General features: G+C 37.5%; 1 protein-coding gene and 1 pseudogene across 3 annotated transcripts in view; both read right to left on the bottom strand.

Annotated features, from left to right (window-relative positions):
• Positions 1-25,975, bottom strand: part of LRRC69 (leucine rich repeat containing 69) — a 137,077-nt gene that overhangs the window by 6,480 nt on the left and 104,622 nt on the right. For both annotated transcript variants that reach the window (XM_005563676.4, XM_045398486.2), the window contains 2 exons: positions 19,292-19,393; positions 13,911-14,090 (listed from right to left, as the gene is read on the bottom strand). In XM_005563676.4, the coding sequence (XP_005563733.2) occupies positions 13,911-14,090; positions 19,292-19,393 (282 nt within the window). The remainder of the gene's footprint in view (positions 1-13,910; positions 14,091-19,291; positions 19,394-25,975) is intronic.
• LOC107130601 (nucleotide triphosphate diphosphatase NUDT15 pseudogene) lies at positions 1,449-7,353 on the bottom strand (annotated as a pseudogene). Its single transcript, XR_012416970.1, has 3 exons — positions 7,325-7,353; positions 5,935-6,109; positions 1,449-3,545 (listed from the first exon to the last, which is right to left on the bottom strand). The product of XR_012416970.1 is annotated as a nucleotide triphosphate diphosphatase NUDT15 pseudogene (transcript).

The raw sequence follows: 25,975 nt of genomic DNA, 5'->3' as shown, positions 1-25,975 counted from the left end.
GCTCTAATTATTTTGCTATTTTTGGAATAAAACAATAAGAAATATATATCCATTTTAATTTTTCTAAACAATAAATACTTATGACTTTCATGGCTGTTTCGAATTAGAAATGTAATGCTTTTTGATCCTCTTAGTACCTAATGTATGTTAACTTGACCAACCATGGCATAAATGGTTTTAAAACCTACATTCATTTTCACAGCTGACTGGTTGAAATGATCAGTTTCATAAATGAATGTCAGTGGTATCTTAACAGTAATAACCTTTTACTGCAAAGTAAGATTTTACTTTGTAAGTAATGAGTAAAATTATTAAATGTAATCCTATGTTTCATTACTGGCAGCTTGTCATAAAAAAGGAATTAAAGTTACAAATTTTCATTTATTTTCATAAAGTAGATGAACGTTTTTTGCTCATGTATAGGGAGACCTACTCAGTCTAATCTCTTTTGAGGGTAGTTTTAATTACATTACATCATTTAACACAGGGTTGAAAGTTCATGTTCCAAACCATTCCCTCCCTAAATTATTCAACTTTAAAGGAATCTGGGGAAATGTTAAGTTCAACTAACGAGACTATAAGAAATGAAAACTATTAAATGCATGTCTTGGGTACAGGATCACTCAAGTGTCTGGAAAGAATTTTATGAGACTATTTAGGTTACGTCTAAGTCATTGTTCAAATACGGGCAAAGTTAGTACTAACTAAAAAGGATAATTTTTTGTTGCTATTTCAAAGATTTATATCATTAGTAGCTAATATTGAAATATCAACTACCTTGAAATTATTGATCATTTTGTAATTGCTAAGGACTAACTCAACTTTGATGGCAGAACTATAGCATTTAGAAAAAGACAAAGGCATCTGGAGAAACTATGATCAAGGTTGATATTTGAGACTGAATAAAATTGTTTGACTATTTTCCAATCCTCATCTCATTATTTCATAAAGCAAGCATGACATAATTTTACATTCACCTGAATAGAAGCAATTACAATTTGATATTTGGTTGTTCTGTGTTTTATGTTGAGAATAAAGACCCATTTATCATCCAGTGTCTCCCTCCTTTGAGTGTAAACCCCGTAAGAAGCAGAACATTGGGTAAAGCACAACAGGGGCAACCAGACGTTGGCATTATCAAATATGTTCTCCCTTCCTGATAAAGCATTTGCTATAAAGGTCAGCAGTCTCTAAGTTTAGTTTCTGAAGAGATAATTAACAAATTAAAAAATTTTTAACAGAAAGAAAGGCTTCCAGGCAAACTATTTTTTTTTTTGTATAATTGCTGTCTACTTAACATAAAAATCTAGAGATACATAAAAGCAATTGTTTACCAGTGTGGTTAATCTGATTATCATCCCCAAGTATTCTGTGCATGTTTTCACTCTGTTTCAACTCTGGAAACATGGAACTTAAAAATGGCATTTAATTTTTTTTTAATTGCTAATATCTAGTAATATATATTTAAATCTCAATTTTCTTTATCGATTTTTAAATATGTTAAGCATCCTTAAATTTATTTAGCATGATTAACAAGCTGTACACATTTATTCTAATTCCATTGTCACATACTTTTTTAGTATCATATACTTACTAAATATTATTAGTTTAATGATTTTTATAAGGCTAGAATCAATGTTTTTTTCTTAAAATTTTTATTAATCATTTACAAGTAACAAAAACCCATTATGTATAAACACATAAATAACATTTTTGACAAATAGCTATTTTTATTTTTTTCACATATTAAAACCCACTAAAAAATAACCATTTTTCTAACCACCAACAACAAAAATCATTAGTGAGAAGAGTACTGCTGCTTTACATTTTTCCAAATCTCTTCAGTGTCTGATGACAGATGAAAGCTGGATTCTCATATCTGCTTTTGCATTCAGTCTTTTACAATATCACACCAGATAGCCTCTCAAAAACTCCTCTGCACACTCATGAAAAAAATGAGTGAAAAAGATAAATGATGGCCAGGCGTGGTGGCTCACACCTGTAAGCATTTTGGGAGGCTGAGGTGGGCAGATCACTTGAGCTCCAGAGTTCCAGACCAGCCTGGCCAACATGGTGAAACCCCGTCTCCACTACAAATACAAAAATTGGCCAGGTGTGGTAGTGGGTGCCTGTAATCCCAGCTACTCAGGAAGCTGAGGTAGGAGAATTGCTTGAACCCAGGAGACGGAGGCTGCAATGAACTGAGATCGTGCCACTGCAACAGAGCAAGACTACTTCTCAAATAAAAAAAAGGAAAAACTATAAATGATGAAATGATGTCTAAATGTTATAAAAACAGCTTTGACCTAGAATACCCTTGAAAGGCTCTTGAGGACCCCCGACCACACTTTGAGAACCAATGCTCTAGACGAATCTCTTCATTTTACGTATAAGGACCCTGGACCTCAGAGAGAGTAAGTGAGAAACTCAACATCACACAGCCTGTTAATAGGAGGATACAGACATTAGATGGTTTGTCTCACTTCTCTTGGTTTAGGTTCTCAATTGGAAACCTGGGAAATACACCCTAATGACCTGTCCTATTCCCTGTAAGTTGCAAAGATTGTCACAATATATTTATTACCCTCTCCCCAACATTTCTTTAATAAAAGAGGTAATCAACAAATTTGGTAAATTTTGCAACAGGCATACTGTGTTTGAACCTAAACTACAATATTTGAATTCAGGTCTCTATCTGAACAGAAACACTAACGCAAATTCGACTGCATCCTACTCCATGCAAGCTAGTAATGACAAACTGTACAGTAAATATCATAGGTAAATATGGAAAGCAGATTACCCATAATATCAGTATATATCATATATGCTGTGTCTGGAATACAATTCAATGACATATTTCAGAAAAAATTTCTCAAGTACTGGCTGAAAGGGTGGTGGATACATTAAGAGATTGCAAATAAATTGGCAATCATAAGATCTTTTTTAGATAAAATGGAGTTGTTCTGAAATGTAGACATTTTTCATTCCCTAACCAGACCTTATTCTTGTGTTTTTAAAGAAAACCAAGAAATCTTCTCGGCCACCTAGAGATGATTTCCTTTGTATCCCACCAGATGGTTCAGATCTTCTTTAAATGGATCATAGCATTGTTCTTTTAAACAACACAGTCCCCAGAAAAGCTGGTCCAGAGGAGGAAATTCTTCCCAAGGAACCCACTCCCAACTTTCATTTTTTTCAGGTTCTACATTCTTTGGTTCTGAATCATGAGTCACATCCACTTCTCCTTTCATTAATACAGTAACGTAATGGTAATTCTCCTTCTCAATGAAAGAATTCACAACTGAGGCAAAGCAAACATTTTTCAGGTGAAAAGCTGCTTCTTCCCAGATTTCCCTTTGGGCACATTCTTCCCAGGTCTCACCGAACTCCAAATGACCTCCAGGGAGTTGGAAACTGCTGGCTCCAACCGAGCCTTTCCTCTTCCCCAGGAGGACGCAACACGGATGCTTGCAGCTGGTCACCACCACTCCAACTCTGACTCTGGGCCGCAGCCCCCGTGGCTCTGCACTGTCTAAAATCAATGGCTTTTACAAAGCAAAACTATTTTCCTTTAGAAGTTTTTTCCTGTTATGATTTTCTGACACTCCCATGCCTTCTGCCTATCAATATATCTACATGTGTAAGTCTACGTTTTGAGTTATTTTCCCTTAGTGCTTGAAAATAGTATGCCATTGTTTTTTCTGGCATCTATTAGTGTCAGTGAGAAATCTGATGTCAGTTCATTGCTGCTTCTTTGTAAGTGATCTATCTTTTCTTAACATTTCATCTTTAGCTCTTAATAGTTAAACTTTGGTGGTATATAGTTTTACTAAAATGTGTCTATGTATGGATTTGTTCTTGTTTGTTGTGCTTGGCACTCAAAGTGCTTTTTCAATCTGAAATTGTCTTTTTTCAGTATTTGAACATTTTCTGCCATTAGCTAGGACATTCAAAGGGTGTAGATCCTAGCTAATGGGTTTTTCTTTTAACCATTATGTTTTTAATTCATGCTATATTCTTATGCCATTATGTTGATGTTTTTATAATGCCCTCAGACATATGTAATTTATAAAAATGTATTCTCTTTTAATTTTTAAAGTGAAATTATATAGATATCAATTCTCCTTATTTTCCTACTCTTGCTTCCAAGTTTGTTGTTTCCTCAGTGATGATTGATGTTAACCTGTGTGTGTGTGTGTGTATGTCTGTGTGTGTCTCTGTGTGTGTATGTCTGTGTTTAAAATCCTGTAAGAAAGTTCTATCTATCTGACCTGAATGGCCAGTGGTTCTATTTTCTACTCTGCAAGTCAGCAGAAGAAAAGCCTCATCTCTCTTTCACATGACAGTGTTTCAAACATACAAAGGTAGCTATTGGGAGTAATGGTATCATCATCAGTCAATAAATTTATTTGCACTTTCTCTTATGATTCAAAATGAAAATGTGCATGTTCTCGTGCAGGAAAAAGAGACAGAAGGTAGTATCAGGAGGTGTCAGGTAAGCTAAAGTCTTAATTCTATTATTTGATAGATTTGAAATTTGTGAACAAACTACTTAACTTTGCTTAGTCTTAGTTACCTCAACTGTGAATAAAGACAATGAAAACCAAGTCACAAAGTTAATATGAGGACCAGAAACTCTATTACTTAAATGTCATCCCATGAGGAAAGTTACCTCTAAGCCTCCACCAAAGTAATTGTTTGTTCTGTCTGTGACTCTATAGCATGGGTATATAATGCTTTATGATAAGGCTTCTTTTTTTTTTTTTTTTTGAGATGGAGTCTCGCTCTGTCGCCCAGGCTGGAGTGCAGTGGCGCGATCTCGGCTCACTGCAAGCTCCGCCTCCCGGGTTCACGCCATTCTCCTGCCTCAGCCTCCCGAGTAGCTGGGACTACAGGCGCCCACAACCGCGCCCGGCTAATTTTTTGTATTTTTAGTAGAGACGGGGTTTCACCGTGGTCTCGATCTCCTGACCTTGTGATCCGCCCGCCTCGGCCTCCCAAAGTGCTGGGATTACAGGCGTGAGCCACCGCGCCCGGCTATGATAAGGCTTCTAACGTTACATTTTAATAGTCTGTGATTTCCTCAATACCATGAACTGCATCTTATTCATCTTTGGATCCAGAAAGCTTAGCACAGTACCTTGCATATAGTACGAACTCAATAAAGATGTTCAAAGAAAAAAATATGGAAAAAGCATTTTGTAAGTGGAAAACCACTACCATTACCCATCTTCTAGTTGTTTAAAACCTTTCATATCTCCTCTTCTTAGTTTACTCATTCCCTTAAGATGATGGAATAGATAAGGCTCATCACGCAGTAACATTCTATTGAAAATTATATTAATTTTTTAAAGTAGCAGTACCTAATCACAGCATTAAACTTTTCCTGAATTGGTGTACAAGACAGACTAATATTACATCCTCCTTACTAGCTCTTTCCACAGCCTACAATCATGCACATATCTTCCCATTTTCAAAATCTTTCTTCAAGCCTTCATCACCCTCCAAAGAATATTCTATAGCACTCCTACCTATTACAGCTACATTTCTTGGAGATTAGTCAAGACTTGCTGGTTTCACTTCTGTATTCTTACCAGGCTTTTTTTTTTTTTTTTTTTTTTTTTTAGGCATAGTTTCACTCTTGTTGCCCAGGCTGCAGTGCAAGTGCAATGGCATGATCTCGGCTCATTACAACCTCTGCCTCCTGGGTTCAAGTGATTCTCCCACCTTCTCAGTCTCCCAAGTAGATGGGATTACAGGTGCCCACCACCATGCCTGGCTAAATTTTTTGTGTTTTTAGTAGAGATGAGGTTTCACCATGTTGGCCAGGCTGGTCTTGAATTCCTGACCTCAGGTGATCCACCCGCCTCAGCCTCCCAAAGTGCTGGGATTACAGGCATGAGCCACCACGCCTGGCCCCATCAGGCTTTTTACCAATGCAACCTGCTTCCAGCCCTGCCACTTAATGACACAAAGGACACCACCTTCCTCTTTTAATTTTTCAGTACTATTTCTTCTCCTCAGCCCTGGATCTGTCAACTTGGCATCTTTAGTCAGCTCATTCTTGAGCCCATAATAGAGTAAGAGAGCAGCCAAAATTTTCTTACACCTAGAGAATAGTGTAGAAGTGGTTGAAAGAGAAGCAGCAAACAAAAGGGACTTCAACATCAGAACAAGAAGACACAGGGTACATGGAAGAAGAAGCATGACCAATGGGAAGTAGAAACCACCATGGAGCTTCGATCTAGATAGGAAGATCACACACCCAGAGGATGCCAACATGAAACAGGACATTGGCAGGACATATGGCTCCTACCTACTAATACCATGACACTACTTAAAAACTCCAAGAATTAGATAATATAGGGAGAACGGAGGGGAAGGAAATTCTAAGTGATCAAGATAAAACCTGAAATGAGTTAGGAAATCCTAAAATTACCACATAAGCCTTGAATTAACGAGGTAAATTTTCCAGTAGAATGGGGGCCCAAATAAAAGCTATGTTCAGCAGAAGAAAAAGCAAGAAAGCCCTGTTTATTGCGCATCTGTGTTTTATGGCTGAAGAATTCGTGCCACTCTCCGTGTTTTGCCTTTCTGCCCCTGATTGTTTCTTTTCAATCTCATTTGCTGACTCCTGCTTTTGCCACCTTTTAATAATATTGTCCTCCAAGGTTCTGTCCTTCTGGTCTTCTCACCCTACTGGGTAGATCTCCTTGGGTAATCTTCATTCCCAGGGCTTTGAGTGTCACACTTATATAAACAATCTTTAAATCCACATCACCAGGTCTAACCTCTCTTTGTCAAGCAAAAATGTCATTTTGCTAACCCCTACTTCAACAACTCTAAGTAGCTGTTACGGGCTAAACTGCGTCACCCAAAAATCCATATATCTTAAACCCCAGTGTCTCCGAATGTCACTGTATTTGGAGATAGGGTCTTTAAAGTGGTACTTAGGTTAAAAATGAAGTCAAGTAAAGTGAGCTCTAATCCAATATGACTGACTTCCTTATGAGAAGAGGAAATTTGGACACAGATATGTATCAAAGGAAGACTATGTGAAGACACAGGAAGGAACCAGCCATGTAGAAGCCAAAAAGAGAGGCTGCAGGAGAAGCCAACCCCTTCTGGCACCTTGCTCTCAGACTTCTAGCTTCCAGAATTGTTAATAAATCAATTCCTGTTTTGTGTAAGCCACCCAGTCTGTGATACTTTGTTATGCAGCCCCAGCAACTTATACACTAGCTTTTGAAATTAAGCTCAAACTTCACACACAAGAGTCATTGTAACCTCACACTGCTGTTCTCTCCAACTTCATCTCTCATACCTCACCTTCCGTGACTTCCCTGTACTCATTGTGCAATTTATATTTGCACAATATTACCTCTGCACAGGCAATGGCCTAGCCTGAAATGCCTATCCACTAGTTCTTTATCTATTCTAAATGCCTCCCTAGCCTTCAAAGCACATTTCTAAGAAATGCCTCTTAAAATAACTTAACATTTATTATGGATTCTCCAAACACAATCACTGTGGTAGGCACCAAGGTTAAACCAGGGACAATCCCATTTACTGGAGATGCCTTCTTCTCACAGCATCCTGTGCAGCTTCACATCTACTTATCACAAGAATGCAATCATTCTCTCTTTCTTGTTTGAAAGCCTTGGTTTACAAAACACACACGCGCGCACACACACACACACACACACATAAAAAATTATACTTATTAAGCACCTACTATATGCTACCTCCATTGCACTGTTTATGCATTACCTCATGATCCCTAACCACATTTCTGTGGGATGGGTATTATTACTATTGCCATTTGACAGATAAGGAAGCTTAGCCTTGAAGAGGCAAGTAAGAGGACACAGGTGGCAAGTGGTAGGGCTGGACATCAAACCTAACTTGTCAGATTCCAGTCCTTATTATCCCACTTCTCCTGGGAACATGTGAGTTTCTCATGGGTCAGCGTTCTGTATTCCCAGCCCTGGCAAATAGCCTAACACATAGTTAGAAAAAAATTTAAAAGTTTCAGTGGAGAAATAAATGATGACAGAAGAAGGATCTTTAACATAAATGTCTTAAGTTCAGCTGAAGTAAATGGGGAATAACTAGGTTGGAAAGGCATAGGAAACATAGCCTAGATCTTCTGGTTAAGGATAAGGAATAACATGTATGAGTTCCCTGCCCATATCCTCTACTTGGAAGCTTTCTGAAATTGGCAAAATTACTTGATTTCTCATTTCCTGGGATTTCTTATAGGTGTCATGGAGTTATTTTGGACATTAATTGAGGTATTCCAGGTGACATATTTAGCAGAGCACCAGACGCACACTCAGTACCAAATAAATTCTGGCTGCTGTTGCTTGTATTAGGTTGTAGTTTCTGAAAGAGAGATATGAAATAAGAGTAGCAGCACATCAGATGGTTTTGAGAGGAATCTGTCAGAGCACAATTAAACATGGCAACTTGTCCAAGGTGTTCAGAACATCGCCAGTGGAAAGCAGGATGTTTTGAAAACTGTTTCCAAGTAATCTGACATGCTGTACTCATTAAATGTCTCTTGAATATAACAATCCATTCCAGATGATAATGTGAATGATTCACAGATAGCTACATATGTGATCAAGATCACATATTTACTCCCATCTTGAGGACCAACATACATTTCTATCCTCATTTTCCCACCGATGAGCTCTCTTTTCTCTTTGTATTTAAGGTCCAGATGGTTTTAAGTTTCAAATTCCTGCTCAACCACTATTTTAATGTTCTTTTTGCCTACCTGGTTAGTTCTAGATTCTGGGCTTTTAAAAATCTTAACATTAGCCCTCCTTAGCAGCACCTTTGCCAGATTTTTCTTATGATACATAGAGGTGTAATATGTTGACAAACTAATTAAAGGAGGAACTGGTATTCAAATCTAGATCTGATTTATCATCCTGTAGAAATAAAATATTTATCAGGTATTGTCCCAAGCTCTCTCTCTATAATGATGAACAAAACCAAAATGGTTCTTGAATTCCTTGAGCTTAGTACTCAATGGTAGAGACAGACACCAACACCAAGTAAATCGATTACTACAAATTTTGCTAAATGCCATGAAGACTTCAAAACTTTCTGATGTAAACACCAACTCAACTTTGACAAAGACATTTCCATAGCAAGAGCATTGAGGTATTGAAAAACTGAACAACTTAAATCACTGTTTCTTATTCACAGAGAACTTTTATAGGCAACCACTACACTAAGGCCCAATATACACGTAACTGAGTTGAGAATGATTTCTCTGATTAGATTCTTCCACTTTTATTTCTTAGTCTTAAGCACACATAAATACGTCTAGTACAAACATAATTTGTACATACTGGATCAAGAGGAAAACACTTCCAGCCTTCCTTTTAGTCTCCCAATTCACATGCAACATTTTACAGTACTTGGCAGTGTCAAAAACTCTGGTAAAGGACATTGTGAGAAAAATCGTAGTAGCTCCACACCACAACCATAGCTGACTTAGATCTTTTACTCTGGACTAGCTCTGTGGATACTGTCTATCAGGCTGTCTATCAGGATCCGCAGAGCTAGTTCAGAGTAAATACCTGACATCAGGTGATGTGAATACCTGGCATCAGGTGATGTGTAAATACCTGACATCAGGTGATGTGAACTCCGATGACTGTTTGTGGATTTCATTCTACAGGATTATAAATGAACTACGTAAAGTGGCTGTTGTAAAATCTGTACTTTGCTTCTTGGAAAGTAAACAGGCCAGTAATGTGAGCCTCCATGTCCTAAGCATGGGTTAGTATAGCTAAAATAACCTACATATTTTCTGGCCCATAAATATTGTATTATTCATTGTAACTCTTGATAAAAGCTCTCTACTTGGTATGAAGGATAGATTTATTTATCCATTCATTCATTTATTCATTCATTCATTTATTCATTCATATTTTTGATAATTAGAATCTGTTCTTTTATTTTTTGCCCTAGAAAGTAATAATACAATCTTTCTAGGTAGGCTACATTCTTGGCTTCTTTCAATCTTAAATTTGTTTTGGACAAGATGCAGCTAATTAAAGACAAAAAATAGTAAGAGACAAGGCCAATGGAAAAAAACATTTAAAATCGGCAACTCTAGGTAAAGTGTATACAAATGTTCGTTGTATTATTCATTCAAGTTATGTGTTGTTTTCCAATGTCTCAAACTAAAAAGTTGGTGGGAAAAAAGTTGTCCTTGTTGAACCTCATCATGAACAACACATATAGTGAAGTTCATGAAAGGAAGTTTCACAATTACAGTTTTGAGAAAGATAATGTATCTCTCAACATAAGTAGTGATGATCTCATCCAGGAGTTAGAAATGTAAACTTACGAAACAACTAACAATGCTAGTAAGAATACATTATCAGCATTTACACGCGCTCATAGATTGGCCCTGGGGAAGCTATGGGCTGTGAAAGGTGAAAGGCCTAATCCAGGCTCTGGAGATTCTTGGGGACATGGCATACTTGCATGCAGAAGCCTCTGTTCAGCTTACAGCGGAGTAAAATGAAAGACTTTCAGCATAGAGTCTAAGAAGCAGACTAACAAAGCAAACTCTAGAGTGTGCCTGAAGGCAGCCATAGTAAGAATTCTCCCCAGCATAGAGGCCATATTAAGATGTTTGTCATCTTCCAGTACTCCACAGTGGATTTACCCCTTCACCAACACCTCCCTTTCTTTTTTCAGTATTAGCTATACTACACCTTTGTCACTAACAATTCATTAATTCATATATTCAACCAGTGAATATTCATTCAACTTTTTCTATATTCAACTTTTTGTTATGTGTAAGAAACCAAGGAGGCCTTGCTTACTAAGGTGTGTAAGACACAGCCATTGCCCTGTGGTACTCGGACAGCCCTAAATAGGGACAGCAGAGATTCCCAGCCCTGACTGTACATGAAAATCAACTAGAAATCTTCATAAAAATGTGGATGCTCAGGATCCTAAGGCTACAAACTCTGATTTTGTAGGTCTAGTAGAATCTTTAAAAGATTCTTTGGTAAATTTTGTGAGTGGTTGGTGATAAGATACACTGAGGCCGGGCACAGTGGCTTACGCTTGTAATCCCAGCACTTTGGGAGGCCAAGGCAGGCAGATCACCTGAGATCAGGAGTTCGAGACAAGCTTGGTCAACATGGTAAAAGCCCATCTCTACTATGAAAAAAAAAAAAAAAAAAACCGGTGTGGTGGTGGCCACCTGTAATCCCAGCTACTCAAGAGGCCGAGGCAGGAGTATGGCTTGAACACAGGAGATGGAGGTTGCAGTGAATCAAGATCACCACCACTCTAGGCTGGGTGACAGAGCCAGATTCTGTCTCAGAAAAACAAACAAAAAAAAAGATACAAAAAAAAAAGATAGGTATAAGCATATTCACAACTCAGATCCTTTATTGGCACAAAGACTAATGGAGTATAATGATACCCTAAATCACTCAAACAACAGGACTTAGAATCAAACTCCTTAGAGATAGAGATGATATTAGAGGTCATATATCTAGTTCCCTACCAAAATCTTCCCATCCGCGTGCACACACACTCACAGCTAACAATGAGTCCTAGACTTCTCAGTATGCCTAACAGACTAGATAGGAGTCTATGGCTTCTGGGTTGCTCAGGCTCCCAAATTTTGCAGGAGTCTCACACTTACCCATGTGCAAAAACAGAACTTCTATCTCTCCCCAACGAACCTACTTCTCCCTTAGTCTTTCCTATTTTAGTTAAAAAATAAATAAATTAATTAATTAATTAATTAATTTTTAAAAATCTGCTTCACACAGTTCTGTAGGCCAAAAAAGCCTGGAAATCTAAGTCTTATCACTTCTTTCTCCAAGATACATCTCCAATCCATCAATTTCCCTCCACTGCCACTATGATCATTATCTCTCAGCTCGTCTAGTACAAATAGCCCACTGCCTAATCTCACTTCCTTGCCCTCTAATTCATTCTCTATGCAAATGTTATCTTTTCAAAATGTAAATTAGGATGCACCACTCTTTTACTTAAAATTCCTCAAATATGTCTCATCACACATTGAATAGAAGCCAAATTCCTAATGTAAACTACATGATATTTTGTGATCTAATTCCCGCCTATCTCAACTCCTAGTCGATTAATACTTTCTAATCACACTGAACCATTTTTCAGTTCCTCAAATCAAAAAGTGATTTCCCATTAATACACACTGTTCCCACTGGAACAGTTTCCTGGAAACACTCTTCCACAATTCTACCTGACCTTCTTTTCCTTTAGGTGTCATTTAAAATATCCTTTCCTCCGTGAGGACTTCCCTTATCCCAGATTTAAAGAGAGGCTTCCCTGATACTCTTCCTTGTAAAACCCATTGGTTATAGGCTGAATTGTGTTTCTGCCAAGATGATCAAATTAAATGATACCTGATTTTAAACTTCTAGCCTCTACAACTGTGAGACAATAAATTTAATAAATTTCTCTTTTTTTTAGACAGAGTCTTGCTCTGTTGCCCAGGTTGGAGGGCAGTGGCACAACACTGGTTCATTACAACCTCTGCCTCCCAGGTTCAAGTGATTCTCCTGTCTCAGTCTACTGAGAAGCTGGGATTCAGGTGCCCACCAGCACACCCAGCTAATTTTTGTATGTTTAGTAGAGATGGGATTTTACCATACTGGCCAGGCTGGTCTCAAACTCCTGACCTCAGGTGATCCACCCCCCTCGGCCTCCCAAAGTGCCGGGATTACAGGCATGAGCCACCAGAGCCAGCCTAAATTTCTCTTATTTTAAGTCACCTAGTTGGTAGTACTTTGTTATGTCGGCCCTAGCAAACTAATATACCATTCTTTTATGTCATGTTAGTCACAATTCCTGTTACATTTGTGTTTACTTATTTGTTTGTCTCCTTCACTAGATGATAATTTTCAGAATGGTAGAAACTGCAGCTGTTTTTATTAATTTATTTAAAATTATCCCCCAATATTATACTCTGCTAGCCCAAGGAAGGCCAAGGACTCACCAAGAGTAGAAAGGAATTCTGGTATTAAAAGCAAATGTTGGATAGTCTAGAACAGGTGTGGGAAAACTATGGTCCCTGGGCCAAATTTGGCCCACCTCCTGTTTTCATAAGACTTGTAAGCTAAGAAAGGTTTTCACATTTTTGAATGGTTGAAAAAGAAATCAAAATAAAATAATATTTCATGACATGTTAACATTATATGAAATTTAAATTCACAAGTAAAGTTTTATTAGAACACAACTACACTTATTTACATATTATCTAGAGCTACATTCATGCTACAAAGGAGAGTCAAGTAGTAGTCATACAGATCACACTGTCTACAAAGCCTAAAATATTTACTATCTGGTCACTTACAGAAAAAGGAGTTTGCTGAGCTCTGGTCTAGAACATGCCTTATGGGCTATGTGAACTGTCCTGGGATTCACAACTCCTGAGTGACATAATGTTGCAGGTGCACATTCATGCATATTCAGTGTTCTAGAACACCATCATGATATAAACTAGCCAGCACATTCACCTTTTCTACACCAAGAATTCCACAACAGACTATTGACCAATTCTTCTTCTGAGAAGAATATAGTTCTGGTTTTATTATTAATATTGATGAACAAAAGGGATTTACTAATTAAAAACTTTCAACTTTCATGATGTTGCTAGAATGCATGTATTCTGATAAATTTAGGCATCTATGAATGTAAATAGAATGGGTGATGATGATTATTACAGATACTTATCCAAATTTGTCGATCCATAATTTACAGCATACTATCCTATAAGCCAATCATAGGTACAACTCTAGTTAGTATTGACTGATTTAGATAAGAAAAAGGGTAGGAATAGGTATTATGGTCATATTCGCACAAAAAGCATCATTTACCTTTGGTGGAGAAACAAATCGAACACATTCCAGCCATACGGTTATAAAGTGCTGCCCACATATTGCACATGTTTTTCCCTGAGAGATCATGCTCCTGACTTGTGGGTACCGTTCTATGCCATCCATTAGGAAAGGGTTATTTTCTGCTAGCTGATTCATTACAAATCTTGATGTTATTTCCTAAATTGAAAAAAAAATACAGTTCCGCAGATTGTTTTCAAAACTATTTTACATTACATTGATTTCTACTTCACTGGATAAAATGTATGGTTTATTATCTAGATTCTGTTAAATTAAGATTCTGCAGTGTATGTAATGAATTGTGTTGTAAATGACTGGCATTGCAAATAAGTTTGGTTTTCATCAATATAAGAATAATAAGTTTCTTACCTTGTCATATTTCTACATCTCTTACAAGTCATAATACATTTGCATTACACATTTTATAAAGTTAGACATAGTTTAGGTTTAAATCTGGCACCTCTCATTACAATAAGCAAAGACTGTACAAACATGCAGACTGGATTCAAAAATGAATTTTGTCATATTCGCTAAGGTCTAAATCCTAACTACTTAAACTGTGGTTCACAGAATGCATCACATGGGAGCTTATTAGATATGCGGAATGTCAGACACACTCCAGACCTACTGAATCAAAATCTGCAATTTAACTGGTTCCTCAGGTAATCTATATGCATATTGAAATTTGAGAAGCACTGGCCTAAATTCCTTGCTGCATTGAGAACCTGAATAGTGCCATCAAAAAAGCAATGATTTATATGAACCAAATATCTGAATTTAATCTTAGTTAAACCTATCTACCTAGATATGTTCAGAAAATTAACTTGCAATAATAGTAATAAAATACTAAATAATAAAGGGAAGAAGTAAGAAAATGGAAGTTGCGTTTCACTAGGGCTATTATCATCTTAATAAAAATATATTACATAGTGCATAAAATTAAATCTTCACTGACCAAGCAAAGAAAATAAATAAACATTTGACTGAATCCATTAAATTTTCTCCAGTTTGTGTCAGTAGCATGGAAGTTCTGTATAAATGTTACAAAAACACTGCTTGAAATTTCAATCATGTTTGGGGATGATTTATTTGGTACATTTTTTCCTGACATAAGTGAAAGATTTCCCAGTAGTATTGAAATAGTCCACATAAAGCTCTGATAGGAATTTTTGAAAATACATATATACACACATAATCTTTCACACATTCACCCCAATTAAATTCTTTAAAAACTGAAAACATAACAGCAAAATCTTATAAATTGCTGTGCCCATTTCCTATTACCCTATCCCTCCCAATTAACAAGCACCCGAGAAAGCTGCCTTTATACAGTAAACAGCTCTGAGCATGGATTCTTTATTTGTCTGATCCTTCAACAGCACAAACTCCTACCCACTTAAGCTCATTCTCCTGGGTGGTTGCATGACTGAGGTCATGCTTTCACACTAATATTACCAGGGTGCTTAAATCAGATGTTTATTATCACCCTTTCTCCAACTACTTAAGCAGAGCATAGCTTGTGATTCTTAAAGAAATACTGATTTTATAGGTAGGCTTTTAGTTACATGAATTCAATGGCCAAGTCTTACTGTAAAGCTGTAGAAAACTCATGGACAAGGATTCACTACTGAAAATAGCAGATGATAGAAGCATTTGCTGAAATACAAAGGACCCAAAAATAGGTTCACATAGATCACTTTTTCCATTTATGATTTCTGGACCCAAACATGTTTGTTGCACTCAGTATATCTGACCGCTCTTACATCACCTATTATTTATATTTTTCTTTTACTTGTTGCCAATGTGTTACTTTGGAAGGATAACATACACCATTAAAATACAACGTTATTACTTGGAAATATGAGTATATATAAAATAAAATACTATTGGCATGACCAATGGTATCTTTTAGGACATCTCTTAGAGATGCATTTAATGCAATTTTTGAGAATATACAATGGTCTAATTCCAGTGTTATTTAAAAGTCAAGAAATCTTTTATAGACCAAAATGGTCTATAAAAATATTTCAAAATACTCAAATTGCTCCTTTTAGATAGCTTATATGCTATTTTCTTAGAATATTTGGAAGTTAATTATAATTCATCACAAATGAAATTAATTTTATATGTCCTATTTTTCCCTACATAATTTTGAGTTATTAAATTATACACATAAAATTATCTAATATGAAAAATATAAAATGTAAAAACAAATATGAATCCTCAGGAGTGATGCATTTTGGAACTACTGTATAATCAGGTGTATGATGTGTATAATAAGCACTAAAACATAGCATCAAGAGCAAAAATTCAAAGTCAGAGTCAAATACAAACATAGATGTAAATTCTGGCTCTATGACTTATCTGCTGTGTGATCACATTTGGGTGAACCCTTAAGTTCCCTGATCTTGAATACCTCATCTGTAAAATTGGGATCTTTTCCAATACTATCACATAGAGTTTAGAGAATTAAATTACATAAAAATGGTAAACCATTTAGCCTGGCACCTACTAATGCAGTATATTCTGGCTAATTTTTCTATAATATAGTTATTAGCATTAAATTTTACTTCATAAATCTCTGAGGTGAGGTAAAGTTTTTAAAATCTTTACCAAGGCATAACCCATATCATAGTTCCTGGAATTCTTTGACACAGCAAGTAGTTTAATCAGTAACATTGACTAATTGCCCAGTAGAAATAACTCTTACTTTAAGTACAAATCAATTTAAGTCACTTTTCTGAGAAAAATTCCAGAGATACTCTTAAAACTACCCAAAGCATTTACATATTACAGGCAAAAATACCAACTTCCACTGATGTATTGTAAAAATTAACGTTTGTGCTCCTGGACCCAACAGTTCTGAAAATTAGAACAATTTCTCTCTCATTCACAGCCCTCACAGACAAGGTTCTTGTCCTCGAAGGCTCTCTGTAAGACAGCTACCAGATTGGGTTAACTGCTAATTCAGCCTCCTCCACAAACCAGAACCTCCTCCAACCCAGGACGACCCTGTCTCTATTTCTCTCAGCTCCCTATATCCCCTTTCTGAACCAATATTGCAGCTGGGACTCTGGAACCCAACCACTTAAGTTGGCATCATTGTTCCAACATTTAGTAGCTCTGTGACCTCACATAAGTTATTTGACTTCCCTGGATCTCCGTTACTTTATCTATTAAAAAGTGGTCAATAATGATACCTATCTTTTTAGGGTTAGTAGAGGACTAAATTAGTTTATTCCTGTGTAAGTGCTTAGAACAGTACCTTGTCCATAATAAGCATAAAATAAGTGTTAGCCACTATTATTATACAAAATGATTGATGAAAGGAGAAAAAATAAGTTATAAAGGAGTAAAATATTAAATACAACAGTTACTCAAATCATTTAAAACTCAATTTCAAATGAGATGTTTTTCTGTTACAGAAGAGTAGGAAATAATGCTGTTTGTGAAAATATTCTGTGAAAGGGAATCTGAAAAAAGTAAATCAAACTATACAAGATGTCAGTTCTTTGGGGCAGCAGTTACATTTTTAGGGATAATATGCACAGGAACTAGAAATTTACTATGAGAATGGTCACTATCACTTTGCGTTTTGTTGTTGTTGCTTTTTGACTGTGGGGGGGTTTTGGAGACAGGATCTTTCTCTGTTGCCCAGGCTGGAGTGGAGTAGCAGGAACCCGACTCATTGCAGACTCAACCTACTGGGCTCAATGGATCCTCTCATCTCAGCCTCCTGAGTAGTTGAGACCACAGGCACACACCGCCATGCCTGGCTAAGGTTTTTAAAATTTTGTAGAGATGGGGTCTCACTCTGTTGGCCAGGCTGGTCTCAAACTCCTGGGCTCAAGCAATCCTCCTGCCATGAGCTCTCAAAGTGCTGGGGCTTCAGGCATGAGACACTGTGCCCAGCCTTGTATCTTTGTTTATAAAGGCCGAAAGGCCAGAATATTATTAATAATTTAAACATCCAACGGTGGGGAAATAAAAATATTATGATATTATCATATACAGAATACGATGTATTTATCAAAAAAGATGTCATGGTCTGGTTTTATTTTGTTTTGTTGTACTGATTGGAAAGCTATTCACAATAACTGAGTGGAAAAACAACTCTATATAGTGTATAGAGTTTGAACTCATCTTTATCTTTAATTACAAAAATATTCTGAAAGCATAAAAAATTCTAAAAGAATAAATGTCATAGAGAAGAGTACTAATTTGATTTCTTAGTTTTGTTTTGTTTTTGTTTTTTGTTTTTTTTAGACAGAATCTCGCTCTGTTGCTGAGGCTGGCGTGCAGTGGCGCGATCTCGGGTTCACGCCATTCTCCTGCCTCGGCCTCCCGAGTAGCTGGGACTACAGGCGCCTGCCACCGTGCCTGGCTAATTTTTCTGTATTTTTAGTACAGACAGGGTTTCACCATGTTAGCCAGGATGCCTCGATCTCCTGACCTGGTGATCCACCCGCCTCAGCCTCCCAAAGTGCTGGGATTATAGGTGTGAGCCACTGTGCCCAGCCTGATTTCTTAGTATTTTTATTAACTTCTATTGGCTTTTTTCCCCTCAATGTCTCTAAAGGAGCTTGTATTACTTTTGTAATAAGAGACTTTTTAAAAGTCAGTATAAGAAATTTTGATTTTCTTCATTGCTCATCTGTATTTTATTGTTTTCTGTAATAAACAGGTATTATTCATACGATAATTTAATTTTAAGAAAAAGTAAGCCACTGGACAAGATTGGTTGTTTCCTGCAGCCAGGAAAGTTGATCCCATACAAATCCTAAAAGTCTTAATGACAATCCTGCACATTAGCTACAGATCCAAATGGATCTCAGAAATCTAAATTCATGATGGAGAATCACAGTCAAATGTGAAAGGATCTATGTTCTCTGACTTGGCTATTACAAAGAGTCCTCTAATATGCTTTCCTGTTCCTTCTTTTAATACCATTAACTTGTTTTGCTGAAGTGAACATAGTTTCTGGATCATATTCATTCATCCACTAGGGATAGAGACAAGTAAAAAGGGAGGGAAAGAGGTAAAGACTCCACTAAGAACAAATCAATACATCTTTAAATAACACTGAAAAAGCTAAAGTGAAAATAAATTTCTCTCTTTTATTCATCCTACAAAATATTTCCATTTATCTGAATTACGTCACTCTGGGAATCAGAGTGACCTAGGATTTCACTGGATTCTATAAGCAAGTCAAAAAGATTATGTATAGGATCCACATTGCCAATGGACTGGGATTACATTAATCATTTGCTGGCTTGGCAAGAATGTTTTAAAAGAAAACGCTTTAAAATTTAAATTGTGGCTTTAGTTTGAAGACTTAAGTGAAAGAGGTAAGCCTTTACCTGTAGACTCCAGACGTTCTCCCGTTGTGTAGAAATCACTGGCTGCTTCAGGAACAGTGGGTTTCCCTCACAGTAGAATTCCCTCAGCTTTAGATCCTGAAACTTTTCAAACAAAATAAAAACCTTATTGCACAACAAAATAATGAAACTACCTCTAAAGCTACATCTTTAATATAATTAAACTGAAATTACTTTATTTAGGACTAAAACTCCACAGTAAATACTAATGTGGATTTAAGTCGTAAATAAAGTAATTTAGGGGCACCCTGGGGTATACTCTACTTATCAGAAGCATAAGAATTTTAATAGTGTCATGAATGGCCATGACCTTAGGGGTCACTGGTCATATCCCCATCCTGAACAATTGAGAAAACTTGTTTAGGGTTATAGAATTGGTTAGCAATAGAACAAGCATTAATAAATTGAGTGCTGGGAACATTTTGCAAATATATTTATCAGAAAACCAAGCATAGCAAAAAATAACATCCTAACAGACACCAACCTCTAGATCTCAAAGACTGCCTTATGATCCATTTGTTAAATGAGGAAAGTAAAAGAAACATAAGAACATCAAAATGTTCACATTATAACTTATTAGGGACCTTGAAAATACTACTAAAAATACAAAAATTAGCCAGGTGTGGTTGTGCATGCCCATAATCCCAGCTACTCGGGAATCTGAGGCAGGAGAATCCTTTGAACCCAGAGGCGGAGGTTGCACTGAGCCGAGATTGTGCCACTGCACTCTAGCCTGGGCGACAGAGTGAGATTCTGTCTCACAAAAAAACAAAAACAAAAACAAACAAACAAAAACAGAATATGGAAGATATACAGTTCACAAGGATATTTAAACTTCTATGGAGAAAGTCTAAATCCAATTGCACGCTACAACTTCAGTAGAAAAAGAAAAGATTAAGAAGAGAATAAGAAGAGACAAGACAATGTCTTATTCTCTTACAGAATATTTTGTCTTGCCTCCCAAAAACTCATGTAGCTTTCGCAGTTAACCTAATTTAGGGAGTTATTTCTCTGAACCTAAATTTCAGCTGTAAAATGGGGACATATGACCTATCTTACGTAGCATGCTGGTAAACCAAGTCCTTGAAATGAAGAAATAAAAAGCCTTAATTTGCAGTGAGTGTTGACCGCACAGTGTAAATCGTCCTGCTATAGCTGATTCACTGAACACAGAGTTTGGGAAGGGATGTGCAAAATTAGCTCTTGCAAGCCTGGGTGAGGTGGCTCCACACCACTGCATCTCACAACATTTATAGGGAATTTAGAGATATTTCCATAATTTGAGCCCAGAATTTGAAACGTAGCAAGCATGCAACAAATTAAAAACAACTGATTTTAAATATCTGGGATATCACATCATTAGGTTTCAAAAGTACAGGAAAGTTTACACAACACAGGCAGATGTTTAAATAAAATACAAAGCTCAAGTCTGTGTTGGTATCACCTTGAGTCCTGGTCTCAAAACAGACATTCTAACTTTCTTAATTCAGTTTCCTATGTTAACCATCTCAAGGGCACAACCTAGAGAGTTGAACCCAATGGCAGTTCTAAGTCAGTACTTAGTGTGCTGAAATGAGAAGGGTTATTCCTTGTGCTTCATTCTATATAACCACCATTCTTCCCTCTTTTGTCCTAAAGGATATCATTCCATAATTTATACTAAACTCCAAGTCCTCTAAGAAAAAAACCAATACAGAGAGATTAATGTAGAGGAGATAGAAGGAATAAGTAAAACAGAACTGAGCAGGTGAAGGACACAGAATGATCTTAGAATATTAATATATTTTAATTATCTTGTCCTTTGTGACCAGAGGAAAAGGCATTTAAGTGAACCCCTGGATAAGTTTGAAGACACTGGATGGTTGAAGGAATCAGACATAGTCCTTTCAACTGTTTGAAGCAGAGAATAAGATCATATGTCAGTTGAGTTTGGAAGCAGGGTATCAGTGTGAATGGAGACAGGAAGAAAGCAGTGAAGGTTTGAAATGTCCCACAGTTTTCAGTAAAGGAACCTGGACAGAACCACATAAATACATTATACAGAAGTGCTGAGGGAACCAGTATAATCTACACATTAGTGGTGGTCCCTGTCTGCACAATTATGTGCTTCCCTTTAGCATTCAGCTTCCCAGATCCAACATAAGAGTTTGCAGCATAAGTATGTCAGAAAGTAGAAGAATGAGCAAGTTGTGTGTACTAAATATTAAAGGGCAGGACTGCTCCTTTCAGTCCAGACTGGTTACAGAAAGGAATAAAAATATCAGCTCTGATGGACTAGGAGAAAAGAAGATGTGGCAAGACATGAAGTCTCAATGACTTTGACTTAATGACTCATTGAGTGACTTCATGTCATTGAGTCATTAAGTAAAAGATATGGATATAAAGCAATATAGCTTGAACATAGAAGGAATCAGTGGTCAAATTGCCATTACCAGACCTTAATTCTTCAAATTTAGAGCATGTGAAGGTGACGTCAAGATCTACATTTGACTGTAGATATGGTTTGCTGAAGTGAAGGCTGAGGAAGCTCCTTAAAATGAAGGATTCAAGGAACTTTGAGGCTAAGATGTCTGTGTCAACTGCCTTCTTGAGTAATGGTCTCAAATATATGGCTGTCCAATGGACCTCTGCAGCTGGAAGTTCCATAGGCACCTAAAGTTCTAAATTCTAAGCCTAAACTCATGTTTCCCCCCAAATTATGCTTTTCCCTTTTTCTCCTCACCCACTTTGAGTCTCTCACCATGTCCTGTCAATTCTACCTTCTTAAGGAAAAAGAAGGCCTTCTTCTCCAGACTTGGAAACCTCTATTTACACCTTCCATCCCATCCACCTCCTCACCACCCCCACACAATCTTCTCCTACTCCTGGCCCGACCCACTACCCACCCCACCTTCATTGGAGGCCTTTGTCTTATGTGAGTTATTGCAATGGTACTTGAATTCATCTCAGTGCAAACTTTTGCAGAAGAAATGGTTTTCTGAAAGGAAAATTTGGTCATATAACCAACCTTGCTTAAAACCTTTCAAGGTTCTCTTTTGTCCATAGGATAAATTCAAAGCCCTCATATGTCATACTTGGCTCTCCTTGGCTGACTCTCTAACGATATATCCGAATAAGCACTATCTTTACCCTTTTAAGCTTTCAGAGGTACTTAGAGATCTCATGACAGGCCTGTGTCTTATCTCACAGTTATGACTCATGCCATACCCTTTTAACTCATCCTACACCTGGATCATCTCTTCAAAACTAAAATGTCACCCCTCTAAGCTTCTCCAACCTCTATCAAATGTTTCGTTGTCTCCTCATTGGGCCTGGTATATAAATGAATCATATTACCTATAAATACTCTGAGACAATCATTGTTGAAAATCTGTCTTCATCTATCAGGCTTTGGTCTCTTTAAAAACTATGACTTATGTGACTAATGCAAGCTCAAAATTCAATGCCTAGTACAGAGCTGATGTTCAATAAATGATTTATGAATAAACAAATATCTTCTCAGAAACCCCAGACACATTGGCTTCTCCCTGCACACTCAAGATTTGCGAAAGCCTTCTTCTCCAGACTTGGTAAATTTTTACAATTGTTCCCACAAAGCCCCAGGCCTCAGGAAGAATATATAAATTTAGCAAGTCCTTCTGTTGCTTCAGACTAGCCCAAAGTAATGAGGGAGATCAGAAGGGGGCTAGATTAGCAGGAGCATTTATAAAGTAAACTGGGGGCGAGGGAGGAAGCTGAGATTTCACATGGACTCAAAAATAGAACAAATAAGTACAGTATGACAAATTCCTGTGCACTCTTCAAAGCATCTCAAAATTCACAGGGTTACTCTTTAATGACAACTGGGATTCCTAAATAGGCTTAAGGTCGAGTTTCGGGGAAGGAGGATAAGATTCAAGTGTGGGGGCTAAGGCATCCAAAACTTAGATTTAATTAATAACTCTAAGAAAGGATATGAATACTATTTGTGACCAATGGGAAATTCAAAAAACCGTATGATAAATTTGATATCTAATCAGAATTGTAGAGCAATTAGCCTGATGATATCATCTGAACATAAGAAAGCCAAAAAATCTGTACTGGGAACCTTTCTCTCACACACCCTGCATGAAAAGGAGGGAAAATAGTCAGAAAGTTACCTAGAGTCATAATCCTTCAGTATCTGCTGAATACTTGTCCCAAGAGAAGATCCTTAGAGGGAGTTGAAGAGAAAAGGCTAAGAGCCAAGCCTGGGGGGAAACAGATAACTAAACTCTCAGGCTATAAACACACACACACACACACACACACACACACACACACACACACACACAGAGAGAGAGAGACAGAGAGAGACAGAGAGAGAGACAGACAGACAGAGAGAGAGAGAGAGAGAGAGAGAGAGAGAGAGAGATGCTGAGACCTTCCTCATTCTAGTTAGGGAGAAGCAGTTGAAGGCCCCCAAGTCCAGGCCCTGCCCCACCCAGTACCCTGGGCCTTAAAGCCGAAGGGAGAGTCCTCTTCAGGCTTTTCCATTTAAACATCAGCATAGAAATAACTGATCTGGGAGGGCTTATTTGTGTCACCTCATAGTCCCCACCTCATGCCTACTTTAGACCCCATTTCTGCCCTTGAACTACCTGAGAACCAGTAGCCCGAAGAGGCCTCTACTTCCACCCTGCCTGTGTGTGCCAACCCTAACCATGCAATTGCTTTACAATGCAAATCACACCGCTTCACTCCCCCACTTACAACCACCCAGTGGTTTCTCATCTCACTCAAAATGAAATGCACACTCCTCACCCTGGCTTACAGGACTTGGTTATGATTTGGATTCTGCACTATCTCTTCAGCCTCATCTCCCAGTACTTGCTCTCTCACTCTTTCTCCACTTCTCTCTGTCTCTTTCCACTGTGGTAACATTGGCTTTCTTCCCAAGCATTCTCCACCTTGGGACCTTTGCATTTCCCTTTCTTGGAACAATTTGGTATCAGTTTTGTCCGTATCATAAAACATCACAACAAAATGGAGTAAGATCTTTAGTGGTTTGAGAAGGGACGTGCTTATGACCCAAAGATTCAATAACCAGAAAGTTTTCTTTGTTGTTCCAAAGCAACATGAAGACCTTCTCATATGTGTGTGAGATATGCACCTTAACCGAAGAAAATTACTCATGACACAGCAGCTGAAAGACGGTAAGAAAGAAAGAAGAATTTGAAGGATACATTCTTTTAGCCGGTCAAAACACAAAGAATAAAAATTAGAACAGCCACTGCCCCCACGCAAATAAGATTGGGGAATCTGGAAACAAATTAGCAATGTCATTTAAAAGGCTGAAAGTTATTCTTACTCTTTGAGTAATTCTTATAGGAATTTCTCCAAAAGAAACATTTAAAAGAGACAAATGTTTGTGCATAAAAGATATTTCTCAGAATTATTTAAATTGGGTGGGGGGGATGGGCAGGTGGGGTTTTACTCCGTCACCCAGGCTGAAGTGCAGTGGTGTGATCTCAGCTCACTGCAGCCTCTACTTCCTGGGCTCAAGCTATTCTCCCACCTCAGTCTCCCAAGTAGCTGGGACTACAGGCACGTGCCACCCTACCCAGCTAACTTTTGGTATTTTTGGCAGACACGGAGTTTCACCATATTGCCCAGGTCTCAAACTCCTGAGCTCAAGCGATTCATCCAATTCGACCTCCGAAAGTGCTGAGGTTACAGGTGTGAGCCACGTGCCAAGCCTAATTTTTTTTTTTTAAACCCTTTTCTATGTTAAAAAAAAAAGAATGGTAAATTATGTTATCATATGCCTGAATCCTCTGACATTTAACCTTCTCATTTCACATATCTTACAAAACCTTTCCGGGTCATTCTTGCCACCAGGCTTCCTCGCCTCTGTGGTGCTGTTGGCAGAGTTACACCTCAGGGCAGACAAGAATCGCCATAAATTCATCATCACCAACTTCAAGTATACCCTCAGTGGTTGCCAACAATTCCAATCTAGTTAACATGCTCTTCTAACTAAATATTCCTTGCTAACTCATAATTATTTGCCCAGCCATAAAATAGTGCTCCCTAGAGCCCACTACATTCTCTTTTCACTTTATCTTCTTCTTCTTTTTTTACCCATATTCATCAAATTGATTAAATCTCTATGGCAAAAACTCTGGTTCCACACCCAATAGGCAACTACATACTCAAAATATTCACATGTCAAACTCACTATTTCCAAGATTGAACTCATGATCCGCCCTCCTAAATTTTGGTCTTTGGTCTTCTTATAGTATTGTCTATCTCAGCCCATAGAAAACATACTAACTCCATCACCATTTTCAAATTTACCTGTTAAATATCTATTAAATATGTTCAGGTCTTTCCACCTTTCCTGCCACTACCTTAGGCCAAGTTATCTTCATTTCTTATTTGACTTCAGCAAAAGTCTACAGAAATCCACCCCACATACCCTCTGGCCTCTCTCTAGTATGTCTGCCATTCTTCAGATGGAAAGATCTTTTCAAAATAAATCTGATTATGTCACCACCTACATAAAACTCTTTGAGATTTCCATTGTCCTTGAAGTTCAAAATCCTTAGCAAGCCCTACATTCCTGGGCCACAGCCTGCTCCCATACAATCTGTGAGCCCCAGTCACACTGAATTTCTTCCAGTTTTCTGAACATTCATGTTCCCT

This window comes from Macaca fascicularis, chromosome 8 (assembly GCF_037993035.2).
Source record: "Macaca fascicularis isolate 582-1 chromosome 8, T2T-MFA8v1.1".
Classification (NCBI taxonomy): Eukaryota; Metazoa; Chordata; class Mammalia; order Primates; family Cercopithecidae; genus Macaca; species Macaca fascicularis.
This window is presented reverse-complemented; position numbering and strand designations above follow the sequence as displayed.